This window comes from Neopelma chrysocephalum, unplaced genomic scaffold (assembly GCF_003984885.1).
Source record: "Neopelma chrysocephalum unplaced genomic scaffold, ASM398488v2 Primary Assembly neopelma1_63, whole genome shotgun sequence".
Classification (NCBI taxonomy): Eukaryota; Metazoa; Chordata; class Aves; order Passeriformes; family Pipridae; genus Neopelma; species Neopelma chrysocephalum.
In genome coordinates this window covers 15,317,045-15,331,920 of record NW_020897720.1, presented here as the reverse complement: position 1 = coordinate 15,331,920, position 14,876 = coordinate 15,317,045, and the positions used below count along the sequence as shown (strand labels likewise).

The 14,876-nt window shown below is 44.6% G+C and overlaps 1 protein-coding gene across 8 annotated transcripts in view; it reads left to right on the top strand.

Moving 5' to 3' along the window:
* The window catches only part of ATP10B (ATPase phospholipid transporting 10B (putative)), a 174,681-nt gene extending 159,853 nt beyond the window's left edge, over positions 1 to 14,828 (top strand). For 7 of the 8 annotated variants that reach the window (XM_027682687.1, XM_027682686.1, XM_027682688.1 and 4 more), the window contains 10 exons: positions 674 to 800; positions 2,299 to 2,483; positions 5,743 to 6,055; positions 7,221 to 7,297; positions 7,848 to 7,973; positions 9,306 to 9,506; positions 10,414 to 10,494; positions 10,603 to 10,707; positions 11,149 to 11,336; positions 14,169 to 14,828. In XM_027682687.1, coding sequence (XP_027538488.1) covers positions 674 to 800; positions 2,299 to 2,483; positions 5,743 to 6,055; positions 7,221 to 7,297; positions 7,848 to 7,973; positions 9,306 to 9,506; positions 10,414 to 10,494; positions 10,603 to 10,707; positions 11,149 to 11,336; positions 14,169 to 14,649 — 1,884 coding nt within the window. In that variant the 3' untranslated portion in view covers positions 14,650 to 14,828. Of the gene's footprint in view, positions 1 to 673; positions 801 to 2,298; positions 2,484 to 5,742; positions 6,056 to 7,220; positions 7,298 to 7,847; positions 7,974 to 9,305; positions 9,507 to 10,413; positions 10,495 to 10,602; positions 10,708 to 11,148; positions 11,337 to 14,168 lie in introns of those variants that run through there. The other variant, XR_003534123.1, reaches the window with a different exon arrangement.
* Positions 14,829 to 14,876: the final 48 nt, after the last annotated feature.

Genomic DNA, 14,876 nt, shown 5'->3' with positions numbered 1-14,876 from the left:
GCACCAGCCTAGTATTGTTTACAGCTTATCTCTCTATGTGTCAACAGATTTACTAGAAAAATATAATGGTTGTAATTCTTTCTGCTTCAGAGAACCAGCCAGATCAGCCGCCCTTTTTTCCCCCCTTTTTCTTCAGTGTGACCAGATGATGGATTTTTAGTCAGTCTCAAAACATTTGTTTCTGTTTCTCTAATGGTAACTCCAGCTGACCTCCCCTACAATGCTTCCAAGCAAGAAACAAAAAATCTGCAGAGGAGCCAACCTTCTTCTGTTTTGCCTGGCATTCAGCTTTCACAACTCTTGCCCTCAGCCTGGGTTAGTGCACCTCAGTGCCATACTTTCATGCAGAAGGTGTCTATGTGCAACAATAGGTCACATCCAAGCTCTGGAGAAGTGAAGATCAACCTTCAGAAACTGTGTGTTCTGGTTCAGAGCCCCAGCCAAGGGCTGTGTGATCAAGACCTTCTCGAGGTCGTGTTTTTGAGTCTCAGCTGAAAGCCATTTGTACAAACTACTAGTTCTTGCAGTTTTCTCTTGGAAAAGTTTGTGTTATTTTAAAGATGACACGGTGCTTTACCAGCTTGGATAGGAGTTAAGTCTCTGTGATCCTGAATGTTGGCACTCCTCTCTTATTTAAATTTAAAATAAGCTCTGTTTAAATTGTGTTCTGCAGGTCTTAAGTGAAGATGACTTTCAGAAATGGGCCAATTTTCGTCGGGAGGCAGAAGCTGCCATTGACAACAGAGAGGAGCTGTTAATGGAGACAGCCCAGCACCTGGAGACCAAACTCACCTTGCTGGGTACTAAAAATAACAATTGTCACTGCGTGAAGCAGCACTGGCTCTCCTGTGATATTCTTGGCAATCAGACAGACAACAGCTTATACTAATTTATATCCAAAAGTCTTCCTCTGAGGTTTGGAAATCTGCAGGCCAGGGAGATACAATCCAATGACAGTGTCTACACAAGTTCTCGTGCATTTTGAGCAGCAGTAACTTTGAAAAAGTGCACTGAAACTCTGATGTGCCAGGAGCAAAGAACACACATATCAGCTGTTACTGGGGCTCAGCTGACACAGCAGATAATGAAACCACCCCTATTCAATCATGTGTCCATGTCCTCAGATAAACCCATAATATGCTATAAATTAACTTCAGTTTTGAGCACAAGTTCCAAGGGAATTTTGGTAATTGAACTGTGTTATAAAACCCAGTAACTTAAACACGTGGGTGTTTTGCCAGTGAATTCCTGTTGTTGTTGCATTGGTGAATTTGCTTTCTACACTTTGCAGAAAGATGTTTAATGTTAAAACTTACATTCATTGGCACTTCTGCATCATCCATCACTATCTTATCTAATAACACCATTCTGTTAAATTATGAAGCACTTCAGTGCTTTCTATTCTATTTTGTTTCCAAACATTTTGTTCTTTATGACTTTGATTTTTGGAGTTGTCTCAGTCTCATTTTTCTGTGAATACAATTTGCACCCATATTACATTATCCTGAATTTCTGTGATTGCAAGCTATTAGCATTATGGCTTCTCATAATCTCTGCAGTGATTTAAAAAATTAGAGTAATAATGGTAAATGCCATGAGCAGAACACATAAGAGGTAATGTAGATCTTGTCAGAATCTGTTACCTTTGCCAACTCCTAAGGCTCTGTGTGCTTTCATACTTTAATTTACAAGAAGTGTTCTTTTAGCTTAAATCAATGTCTATCTTTAATGTACCACAGTTACAGCATCTTCAAACTGACCTCTAGTGGAAGAGATAAGGAGTGTTGGAACTCCCAGATGGTGATTTACCAACATCATCAGGATGAGGGTTGGCATCTGCTCCTAAGTTTGTGCATTTTCAAAAAGAAAATGTACTGTACTGTTTCTTCTCCTCTGATGGCTGAAGCATCTAACTTGACAATAGGGACAGCATTCATTTAAATACTCAAAGTTCATCTTTTCTGCTTGCTTTGATGGGACTTAATGCAGTACTTTAAAAATGCATATGGTGTGATTCCTCTGCCAGCACACTGTCATTTTGGATTATTAAGAAGAAATGAAATTCATTGTTCTAGCAATGAGCAAAATGAAGAGCCAGAACTTGACTGCTGACACACTGAGACCTTAATCCAAATGCAGGTCTTGTGCCTGTGTGTTTATTTGCTGGACAATACCTTAGCTCAACTCTTGATAAGTTCAGGAGCATGACTGGAAATCAAAGAGCTTTCCTTGAACAAGAAAACAGCAATGTGGTTTCCAATAAAGAAAATTGTTTCTCTTCTTTTCCTGTTTGCCCAGGAGCAACAGGGATCGAGGACCGGCTGCAGGACGGAGTTCCTGACACCATCGTGGCCCTTCGGGAAGCAGGGATACAAATCTGGGTACTGACAGGAGACAAGCAGGAAACAGCAGTGAACATTGCATACTCCTGTAAGCTCCTGGACCAGAGAGACACTGTCTTCACCATCAACACCGAAAATAAGGTGGGTAGAGAAAGACAAGACGCACAAGAATTCGCTGCAGAATTTGCTGCGTTGCCCTTTTTTCGTGTCTCGCAGTTTGGTGCTGCTTTGCTTTAGACCACATTCAGCACAAAAAAGTCAGCAAAAACCCACACAGCATTAGGCCAGCAACTCTGCAGACCATACATAACAGGATGAATTGAAATACAAGACATTTGTGTAGAGTTTCATTCAATTATAATACACTGATTTTTCCAAATGAAAATATTCTTTTTCAAAATTGCCCGAATCACTAGCTATTACCTGAATTACTAGCTTTAGAAAGAAGGTAATATGCAGTTTAACTGCCTAATTCCTTAATAACGTTGATATCTGGATTTTCAGCTCACAGTGGAAATTTCAGTGGCAATGATATTTTAACTCTAGGTATATCTATTGGAAGACATTTGGAAAGTACTTTGAGTCAGCCGGGAAAAGGTCTACAGGTGTAGATCTAATTAAATTCAGAATTTTCCAGTTGCATGTTCCCCAACAGGATTAGACTTAAGCAGAAATTTATTAGTGAACAATTTTATCCAGTATCTTTTTGCGTAAGCAGAATTTCACCTTCTTGAACACCTAAATATAGTTCTTGTGGGTCAGTTAAAACCCAGTCACTCCCTCGGCATTCCAGGGTGCTGCACGTTGTGGTTGACATGCACAGATACTCCCTGAATTTCCATGAGCCACAAGAAGGGCAGGCAGCAGGCAAAGCAAACACTCCAAAATGAGGACAAGCACTTGAAGGTGTCTGTCAGCTCCTGTGACTCACTGACACACCGTGAGCAGCCTGGGGTGCAATCCAGGGCTATTCCTGACACATCTGAACAGACCAAACACAGTCCTGCCTTCCCAACATGGTGAGAGCCATCACGGATGGTGCAAGTCAGAGGCTTTAGAAAAGCCACCCTGGCTTTTGCTGGTTGTGGAGCAACACAGGCAGGTACCAGAAAAACCACGCCTTGATTCCAGAGAGTGGAATGGCCACCACTGTGCAGAGCCTTCACCTCATCCCTCCAGGCAGCCGGGGGGGACAGGTGGTTTGGAGATGGACTTAGGGGAGAGAGAGTCCAACATTATGGTTAAACCAGATCCATTTGCTAAGGAGAGGTCAGCCCTGACTGTTTCTAAACCCAAAAGCAGGGTTCAAGATGTGCCATTGCCCTTTTTGCATTTTCTTGCTGGTGACCTCTTACTTGCCACAGAGCCCTGGAAGCCCCTGAGGTGCCCCCAGAGCCCTTCCCCCAGTGCTGTTCTGTCCCTTTTATGCAGCATCCCCTCAGCAGGGACAGGAGGCACCGTGAGAGCAGCCCTTGCATGGGTTGGCAGGAGGCTGGGGAGAGCAGGAGGAGCTTCCCTTCCCTCTGTCACTGGGCAGTCCCTGCCTCAGTTGCCTCCGTTTCTCTCCCATCAGAACCCGGGTCCCCAGAATGAGCTTGCCTTTCTCTATAAAGCTATTGTGAGGATCAATTAAATATAGTTAAAGTACTGACTGTTTTCCTTGTGGTAGGCAATTGTAGAGAGCAGTGAGATGGCCTACTTTCTAACTGCTTTTGTCTGCAGTTAGTAGCTCTCCAAAAAAGAATCAAATCCTATGCAAATGTCTGTCTCTTTTAATGTCACGGAAATAGGGGAACACGCAAGGATGATATGGAATTTGGCACGGAATGCTTTCCCTGCTCCAATGTGTAATTTCATTTGCTATGGGGATCTGCCTGAACGGGAGGCAGAATGAATACACTGAGGATGGAAATTAGGAGGTGGTTTCTGCCAGGGAAGTGATGCTGCAGGCAGGACCACCCTGGCTCCAGGAAACACTTCCCCCCAGCACCCTCTGGATCCAGGCTCGGGCACAAGCTGAGCACATGGGGGGAATCCCAGGGGGTCACTGGGCACTGGAGTTCCACCACAACAAGATTTAGTTCCCTCCCTTTCAAAAGGAAACTGAGGACAGACCCTGGTTCTGGAAGGGGCTCTCAATGCAGTGAGAGACACACACAACACCTACAAAGTTTAACCTGTTCACTGTGCCAGAGTTAACCCTGGCAGTGGTGTCAGTGGGAGGCCTTCTCTTTATCCCTGAGCCCAGCAGCTCATTCAAACACTGACAATTAAATATCTGCCAGGAAGATGCAACATAAGGAGGGAGCTTAGGGGATTCATTTCAAAAGCAAGCCAAGGCAAACCAGGAATTTCCACTACAATTTTGGTTTGTTCACAGAAAGATGATGCTTCTTCAATATTTTTTAGAGGTTTTAAGCGTGCAGGATTTTTATTAGATGTCAGAGGTACATTTGATTCCAGAACCTCCCACTTAAGTGTAATTTAAATCTTGCAAACATCCTACACATGTACCTTATGCAACATAAAGTGAAAATAACATTTTAGAACTGAATCATCACTCAATAAAGCTGACAGAAAAGGTAGAAAAAGGAATGATTAGCTCCTCAGGTATTCAGTGCCATGCACAGAAGGAGGACTTTCAGTGCTAAGCAGCAGCAAAATAAGTTTCAGATCATTCAGGGTTTTCTGTGATAGTGGTGTGCCAGTTTAGAAGATCTGTATGGGAAAGACAAAAGTGCTCCCCTTGAATCTGTTTGTATTTAATATTAAGTCAGTTCTGGTTGTTTGCATCTAAAAGGGGACTTGGACCAAAATGAGGCAGATTTGCTGAGAGATGGACTTAATTTGTGTTTAAGACAGAGTGCTGGAAAGTAGGAAGTTTTATTTGTGTTCCTAACTCTGATACACACCTGATATGTGACCTAGAAAAGGCCAAATTCTCAAAGTTACTGGATAATTTTGATTGTTTCTCTACTGCAGTTTATTTCTGATGGAAGCAAACGCTGCAATATCTCACATCATTCATATCAGAAACAGATTTTAATCCCCTTTAAAAAAAAAAAAAAAAGGATTTTCTTATTAATTTCTGAACTCTCAGCATTGCAATGCACATATGTCCTCCTGATGTAAAGATTATTTTATTTTCTTTTAAAATAATTCCTGCCTTCAGTCAGCTGGCTGATGAAATGCTCAGTGTTTCCACGGGGGGATCTGAGGATGCTGCTGCAATAATCCCTGAGCAGCTGAAGGAGTGCCCTTCCCAGGCAGCGTTCCCTGATGTTTGTCTGACAGGCTTAGAGCCACTGGCACGGTTGTACAAACACACACTTGGAGAGGTGCTGAGCTGGAAAGGGAGAGGAAGGCAACCATTGCTAAACCCACTCCTGTTCTCTCCCAGGAAACTTGTGAATCTCTCCTGGATTTGACCCTGGAAGAGGTGAGGAAGAGTGACGAGTGTGACGAACCGCGCAGGAAGATTTTCGGCGTCATCCCGACGTCCCCCCCGGCCCCGGAGGCCCCCAGTGCTGAGTTTGGGCTGGTGATCGATGGGAAGACGCTGAGCCTCATCTTCCAGGGGGGCCTGGAGGAGAAGTTGGTGTCCCTGGCGCGGCGCTGCCGCTCGGTGCTGTGCTGCCGCTGCACGCCCCTGCAGAAGGGCATGGTGGTGAGACTGCTCCGGGGCCAGCTCCGAGTCATGACCCTGGCCATAGGTACCCATCTGAACCCCACAGCACACAGGGGGAGCGGGTTCCTTCTGTAAGAGCTGGGGAAGTGTTTGGGATATACCTACACGCTATTTTTTGTGCCTGGGATAGACACAGGGAGGAAACAGCACTGAATAATCTTTCCTTGTCAAAACACACATGAAAGCCCTTCTTCATCTATCACTAAGCAAATCTGGCCCCCCTTGACACAAGATGAAGGTGCTCCAAATTCAGAACCTCCCAGCAGCCCCTTTCATGCACATCAGTACAAACACATGTACATGTTCCCTCTGGAATGTCCTTGCTTTGGGCCTGCGAAGCACTCAAGAGCAGTCACTAATTTGTCTTTTTATAAAGCCCTTTTCCTGTCAGATTTTCCCAGCTGGTGAAAACAGAGTTATCCCCAGAGTGGTATTAAGCAGTGACTCATTTGCCTTTTACCTCCAAATAATGTGAAATGTTTTGAGTTCTCTGCCCCACTTTTGGCAAGTGCTGCCACTAAAATCCTTGCAGAATTGATTTTTGTGACTTCCAACTAAAAAAATACACCTCTGTGGACCAAACAGAAAAGGAAGGGTCTGTTGTATTTTAAATTTTTTTGCTTTGCCTTGTAGTTCAAAATGTAAGCTTTCAGCCTTCTGCTCCATCTACCTTGCTTTACCAGTAACCTGATTTACCATCTCCACACTGCAAGTGGCAACCGTGGCTGTTCTTGCCCTGGAAATTTGGTTATATATTTAATGTATTGCTGTGAGTTGAAACGAGCAAAGTAACCCCTGAAATTGGCTTGTTACATTGTCATCTGCAATGCAATTTATCCTCCAATTTGGAGGATTCAAGTAGGTGCTGCAGAGCGTGTTGCTGAGCATATGGAGCTCACCAGGCAGAAACACCAAATGATGCAGATGGAGATGGTGTCAGGGTGTCCATCCACCACCCAGCTGGTCCCACTGCTGGAGCCAGGGCTCCTGGAAGGGAGGGAGGATGTTCCTACCAAGGACAGAGCCTAGAGGTCATGAGTACTTGGAGCTATCAGTTATCCTAATTAAGATGCAGGTAGAAGAGAATGGCCAAAATGATCAGCATAGCTAAGGTTACTTCCTTCTGATAGAGGCACTGTGTATTAAACAGCCTTTCTCACACTTCTGTTGTTCCCCCCTTCCCATTCCAGGTGATGGTGCAAATGATGTGAGTATGATTCAAGCAGCTGACGTTGGAATTGGAATATCTGGGCAGGAAGGCATGCAGGTACCCTGTCAGTTCAGTTCTACTCCTCTTCTGTCATGTGCTCTCTTGCTGCTTGATAAGTTCCAGAGCAGCCCTGTGCTCTCCAGTGTCATCTTAAAAATGCAAGTTGGCATCATTACTGTCATAAATTAACATGCAGTTCATAATTATGGGCCCAGCCAAAAACCAGCATTTTGAGCCAACAATTAGCATGCATGGACAGATGTGTGTTTGCTCATAAGCCTGGAAAATTAGCAGATGCCTGTCCAGTGTTAGCTTAGCATCTGCTTTCTGAATCCTCTCTGCTACTGCATTTCCAGGGTTTGTAGATTCTTTTCCACTGTCTCCTGCCCTGAATTCTTCCCCAAACATCCCCCTTCCTCACACTCCTTAAATGGAGAGTTCTGCAGAGAGACAAAGTTCCAACTATTTTCTTGAGGGTTGTTTTTTTGGGTTTTCTTTCCTGCAATATGCAAAAGTAGGAAATTATTTCAATGTCCATGTTCAAGTTTCATTATATTGGCTGGGAAAAGGATATATTGTAAATGACCTTCTATTCCTCTTACCAAAGGCAGTGATGGCCAGTGACTTTGCAATATCCCGATTTAAACACCTCAAAAAACTGCTGCTTGTCCACGGCCATTGGTGTTATTCTCGCCTGGCAAAGATGGTGATTTACTTTTTCTACAAAAATGTGGTAAGATTATTAAAATTATGGAGGTTTTCATCCTAGTAAGAGTTAATTCCAGGGCTGGGTTGGGTTTTTTGGCCTGGTTTTGTTTTTTACAGGTTGTGCTCATACCTTTTATGACACTACAGTCCGTGTTCCTTCACTTTGCAAGTTTATAATGTGGCACTTCTTTCTTAGCAATGTGCTGCATAAAGCACTGAGGAAAATATGGGCTTTAAATATATTTTGAAACTAGCATTATTCCAGAGGGAAAAGGACTCAAGGCTTAGCAACTCTATATGGTAGTTCAAGAAACTTTATTAATAATACCCATGAGCCTCAAAATAAAATTTGCATAAGGAAGATCAGATTATTAGTGCTGGAATATAGAAGATGACTCTGCACTGAGAATTGCTAGCCTGTGAAACCTCTGAATTTTTATAGGAACCACTTGCAAGTAATGATGCAGTCATACCTGGCATTTTTATTAAAAATTTAATGTATATGCAAATGAGCTGTGCATTGAAGGATAATGTAAAGTGGAAAAAGGACAGTAATTCAGTTTCTACAAGACTGTGCAAACAAGTCCATTTGACATGAAATACACTCTGAGCATGAAAGGCTATTTACTTAGAATTCAAAGTGTCTGTTTTTGGGAGGGTTTTTAATAATTTTGAATAAGGATTACTTCTTATCACTGTTAACTTTTGTAGTGGAAATGAACACTTCCCTTTTTCTGATTGGCCATCCTTTTAGAGTTCAAAGGATACTTATTTACAGTGTGAAACATCTCTCCAGAATGGGATGCTGCTGTTCTATTATCTCCCCAGTAGCATTAGGGAGCAGGAGCCCTTTGATTCCACATGGACAACCAGTTTATTCAAGGATTCTAAAATCTGGTGCTCGGAGCTGTAAACAGTTTACTTAATTATTCTCTGATATGTTCTTAAGGAAACCTAATGGCTTTTAAAGAGCTTCATCCCAGTGGATTGCTGTGAAGCAGAGCCTTCAGGTACACTCTTTGTGGAAGGAAGTGCAGGGCTGTCTGTGGCAGCACCTTTAACCAAAGCAGGGTGTTCCTGAAAGGCTCTGTCAGTACCCAGGGTCCTACACCAACCTCGGGGGTGGAACTGTGAGAGCCACAGACCAGCTGTGCAGTGACAGCAGAGGGGCCACATCAGGTGTGATGGGGGGGAAGGAAGGGGATGGGAGGGAGAGGCCACAGGAAAACTGCAGCTTCCTGGCTCCCACAGCCCCAAGAGCAATGGAAGCACATCAGCACGAAGGATGGGATGCTGCACATGTGGAGGGGCAGCACAGCTCTAACAGGCTGGTGGGTTTGTCTTTGCTCCTCCCCAGAGCTACGTCAACCTGCTCTTCTGGTACCAGTTCTTCTGTGGCTTCTCAGGCAGCACCATGATTGATTACTGGCAGATGATCTTCTTCAACCTCTTCTTCACCTCAGTGCCCCCTATTCTCTTTGGAGTCCTGGATAAAGATGTTTCTGCAGAAACACTTCTGGGTTTGCCCGAGTTATACAGGAATGGGCAAAATTCAGAGGTAAGTCATGACTGCTGAAGCAGCTGCTTGATGAGCCAAAGGACCACAGGTTTTTTGGTTTGGGAAGGAGTGAAGGAATAACAGAGTTTAGACTTACTTGGAACCAAATGTTCCATTTTATGGTGTCAAGTTTACTGCTGTCCACTAAAAAAAGGCGTAATTGTAGCTGTCAGAAGAGCTGGAACACATGGCTGAAGTTGCTTCTTGGAAGTGATGCTGGTGCTGGGTCACGGTCAGAAGATGTAAAGGGAAGGTTTCTTCTGCCATGAAATGTATGGAGCAATCCCAGCATGCTGCATTATGATGAGTAAAGTGACAGGCCAGGGAATCAGCCCTGGGGTTGATTTGTTCATGGAAGAGATGGTGGTGCAAACACGTGTGTGTGTGTGCATATATACATGCACCGTGTGTATAGACAGATTCTCAGTGAAGGTTTGTGGAGAAATAAATAAAACAGGATTAAACATGTAAAAGATGAAGGTAAAATAGTTTAGCTGGCCCTTGGTTAAACTCAGCTCAGATTTGGTGCTTCAAACACTCTCAACCTACTAAAGAACCTTCCAAACCTAATAAAGAAAAGCTCATTAAAAAGATTACAGCAAAAAGTGACAAGAACACACAAACCCTTAAATCAATAAGCAACCTGACATTTTTTTTCCTCCTCTCAGGTTCAGAAATACACCTGTTAATGTTCCTAAGGTCTATCTTTAGTTAACACAGAGAAAAGGTCTGTTCAGAGATAAGCCTTTGGATTAATCAGCTGCTCATGAGGCATTTACTCATGAAGGGAGACCAGTTAGCTCTAATCAGGATCTGAATGGAAGAAAAACAAGCAGCAATTATGTCTGCAGGACAGGCTGGGGATGTGTGTCCCATCCTAATGACTGTTATCTGTAAACTCCTGCAGATATACAACCTGTCAACTTTTATTATCACCATGCTGGATGCCTTCTATCAGAGCCTCATTTGCTTCTTTGTCCCCTATTTGGTAAGTAATAGGCTCATTAATATTCTCATTCTCCTGTCCTCCTTAAAGAGTAGAAAATTCCCTTTGGAATGGTCAGGGTTGCTCACAGTGCCTCTGCCTGTTCTCTAGGTGTACAAGGACTCTGACATAGATGTGTTTTCCTTTGGAAACCCCATCAACACCATCTCCCTCCTGACCATTCTCTTGCACCAGGCTCTGGAAATGAAAACGTGGGTATGTGTTTGCCCTGCCCTGTTCCCAGGACTGTTGTGTTTTTGGGAACACAGCACCCTGTGTAGCAGGGCATTGTCTTTCAGAGTCATTTCCCTGAATTCTGGGTCACAGAGAGTAAGTAACAGATGCACTGAGACTTCACAATGTGCCAGAATTTGTTGTTAGCCCCGGGACAACACCTTCATGTGCACAGAATTTGTTTGTACTGTGCCTTTGGACAGGACAGATCACAATATTTGCATCCTTCAATACATGAGGATGTGTTACTCAGAGAACTGATCTCACTGTTGTTTTCTAAGTTCACTCCTGGCTGTTTCTCCTACTGCACATTTCAGTCAAATGGGCTGTTGGATAAATTCTTTCCCCCCTGTCTGTGTCTCCCCCTGTGTCACACCCAGAGCCAGGTCTCACAGTCACCCCTGTCTCTCGTGCCCTTCCCAGACCCTGTCCCAGCTGGTGGCCATGATGTTCAGCCTGGGCTTCTACCTCGTCTTCTCCCTGATCTACAACGCCGTGTGCCTGCTCTGCAACCCTCCCACCAACCCCTACTGGATCCTGGAGAGGCAGCTCTCAGAGCCCACCTTCTACCTGCTGTGCCTGCTCACCCCTGTCACTGCACTCCTGCCCAGGTGGGGATGGGCTCCTCTCACTGCTCCTGGGGGGGTTTGTGGCCATGGGTGCTGGTTTAAAGGTAAACCTGCAGGGGAGATGAACCCAACTCAAAAGAGAGATTATAAGTCAGAATAACAATTTAATAAAATAATACAATAAGTGCGATTATACAGACAAACAATTGGTTTTAACCCACAAACCCCAAATGTATAACCCAGCACCTTGGGGCAGGAACAGAGTGGGGTTTGTTGGGCCCCCTGAGTCCAAAGTAAAAGGAGAGGGGAAAACCTGTTGGTGAGAGTGCTGGTGCAGTCTGGTTGAAAAGTGGTGGTTGCAGCCCAGTCGAGAGTAGTGGTCTCAGTCTGGTTGAGAGTGGTGGTCACAGTCCTTCTCTGGATCCCACGAGTGGTTAGAAAAGTCCCAAGACCCCAAGATTATCTATCCTCAGGTTCAGGCAGGAATGCCCAGTGCCTCCCTCAGGGCAGGGAGTTCCACACTGGGTGTGAGGACAGGAGCACCCTCCTGTCTCACAGGCCTCTGAACATGGAAGGCTCTAGAATACAGAGTTTTGGGTTACACCCACACAGTGATGAACTGGTCCCAGCTGTTCTAACTGGGACAGCACAGGAGACAAGTGACAAAGTCACCTGTGTCCATATGTGATGTGTCAGGCACATGCTGCACAGGGATAATTCAGTGTGGGAGGCAGAGGCCTGGGTTCAACTTTCCAGTTCACAAACCATCCACTTGTTCAGTTACACAACCCCAGATAAGTCACTATATATCTACTGCTTGTTTTCCCACGAGAAAACCTTTCTTTCTGGGGTGCTTCGAAGTTTACCAGGGCAAATCTGCTCTGGAATTGTTCACCCTCGTGAACACAACGGGGTTGAGCTGAGCAAGACTAGAAGGCAAGTCTTTGAAATATTCCTGTAAGCTTTGAGAGTTGCAAAATATATTCTGTTATTAAATACTTTGCAGTCCATTACTAAGCTAAATTTAAGAACATGCTTCTGTATGAAAAAATTTTCTGCATCCAGAATTTTAGTTTTGCTCTCTGCAACAAATCAGGTTATGTTAAAGATAACTTTAATTGAGACTGGATATTTGGAGAGGGATAATTATTTTGATACATTGCTGAAAAAAATTGGCCTGAAAAACATAATGGTTCTGTTTCCATATATGTATATGGGAAGCCTACTACTTTTGGTACTTAATACCTTAACTAATCCTTTAAGCAGATATACTTTGTTTGAGTTGCACCATTTATTTAAATTCTTTATTTGTGCTTGGACAGTGAAAGCACACCCATCTGAGTTGGTTTGACTATCTTCCTGATTTCCTGCTCATCCTAATTGCCATGAAGTAGTGCAGCACACTGGTATTGCAAGAATCAGGAAAATATTTTTAGTATCTGATTTTCTAAGTGCTTTAAGGCATTTGAACTGAGCCTTAACTTTGTCTGAAAAGGAACTTTTCAAGACTAGATAGTCTTTTTCTTCAGATTGTTATTATTCCCCCATTTGAGTTGAGATGCTCTTGTGACTTCATGTTCCATTATATAAGTTCAGATGAGAATAAACAACGCATAGTTCAGTGAGGTCTCATGTCTTCTAGGCAGGGCACCCTTTTCCAGCCTGTTTTGCTCCTGTGTGAGTTTTGTTTTCCTGTCAGGCCTCATTCACAGAGTCGTTTTTGACCCTGAGCTTCTCACTGAGAGCTGCCTCGAACATGTGCTTGGAGAACTCACATCTCCATCTCGGGAATCCAGCACAGTTAAGGTCCTTTCTGCCTCAGCAGGTTACTGAGCTTAAGGATTTTATCTTGGTGTCTTCAAAGCTGGAGAACTGCTTTTCCTTCCTGTAGGTCCTGCAGGTTATTTTCTGCAGAGTCCCCTGTTCACAGACTGACCACCCTCCAGGTTCTGCTACAACTGAGCTGTGCCATCACAGCAGTGGTGAAACCACCCTTTCCTAAAACACCCTGAGCTTTCAGTTCCATCCCATGGTCCATCTCAGCTCACTGCCTGCTCACCATCTCCTTCAGAGCTGGGACTGTGGGACTGCCCAGCCTGAGCACAGGCACACAGAGGGATTTCCTCCACTCCTGCTTATGCAAGCCTGAGGAATCCATTGCCTCAAAAGCCCTTTCTGTTGTGAGTCTGGCCTGTCAGCCTTTTTAATCCTGTCACACTAATTTATACACACATTTAGCAGCAGGATGGGACGACAGCAGCTTTCTCAGAGCCATTTCATGGAGTCCCCACGTTTGTTTTAAAATGCATGTTGAGGCCATCTATGTAAAGGTCAAATCCTAATAAAAAGATGCTCTGAAGGAGACACTGGTTTTCACACAAAGCTGACATGACACGGGGAGAGGATGTGTGCTCTCTCACTGCACACAATATACAGTTATATAAGTTCTCTAGCCTGCAAAGGGCAGGTAGGACACCTTTTGGTTGCTGCTTTCTGAGCAAATCCAAAAGCTGAGGTTTTAAAATTTCTGGTTTCCTGTTATCTTCAAATTAAGATCCTTTCTTTAGCCTGTTTTAGCAGTATAAAAAGAATTTCAATATTTTCAAATACTGCATCTCTTGGTGAGCTTTTGTGTCTCTTTCTTCACTGGGCAGCAATTGAGTGGTTGTCAGTACTAAATAAATGATCACATATCCATATAGTTCACTCTCTGTTGTGTTAAGATCCAGGAGTCAGCTTTCATCTGCCAGGTATAAGGTGTCTACCAGATGCCTGTAGAGCAATGGAGAACTAGCACCGGGATTTGTGTTATGTGATGCAGATTATGGAAGGAGCCCACTGTTAAAATAATCCATTCTCTTCCTCTTCCACCAGGTTCTTTATTTCTGCTCTACGAGGAACCTTTGGAACATCTCTGATTCTGAAAGCACAGCAAATAGATAAACTTCCCAAGGGACAACAGGATCTCGAAATCCAGAAACTGAGATCAAGGAAAGGAGCTACTTCTGGTGCATCACCTGCACCTAATGATGACCTTGACCAAAGCATTGGCCACTTATGTGTGTCCCCATTTCTCCAGCCAGCAGCAGCAGCTGTGCCTCAGGGGGACACAGAGGGGCAGGGGCTCTCCAGCTCTGGAGTGAATCTTCCTGGGAAAGGGACACCAGAGGAAGGCTACTGCTTCTATAACAGGTGGGCAGAGGAAGAATCTGCTGCCACAGACTCTTCAGCAGGACCCCTTGCACCCAGCAGGGGAACAGCTCCTGGGCAGGACAGTGGCCAAGTGCCCAAGGACAGAGAGCCCTGGTCCAGCTTCGGGAGCCACCGACGGTCAGTGAGTGCAGTGACCCTGTGAGCAAACCCAGACCCACAGCCCAGTGACCCTGTGAGCAAACCCACAGCCCAGTGACCCTGTGAGCAAACCCACAGACCCACAGCCCAGTGACCCTGTGAGCAAACCCAGCCCCACAGCCCAGTGACCCTGTGAGCAAACCCTGACAGCCCCACAGCCCAGTGACCCTGTGAGCAAACCCTGACAGCCCAGTGACCCTGTGAGCAAACCCACAGCCCCACAGCCCAGTG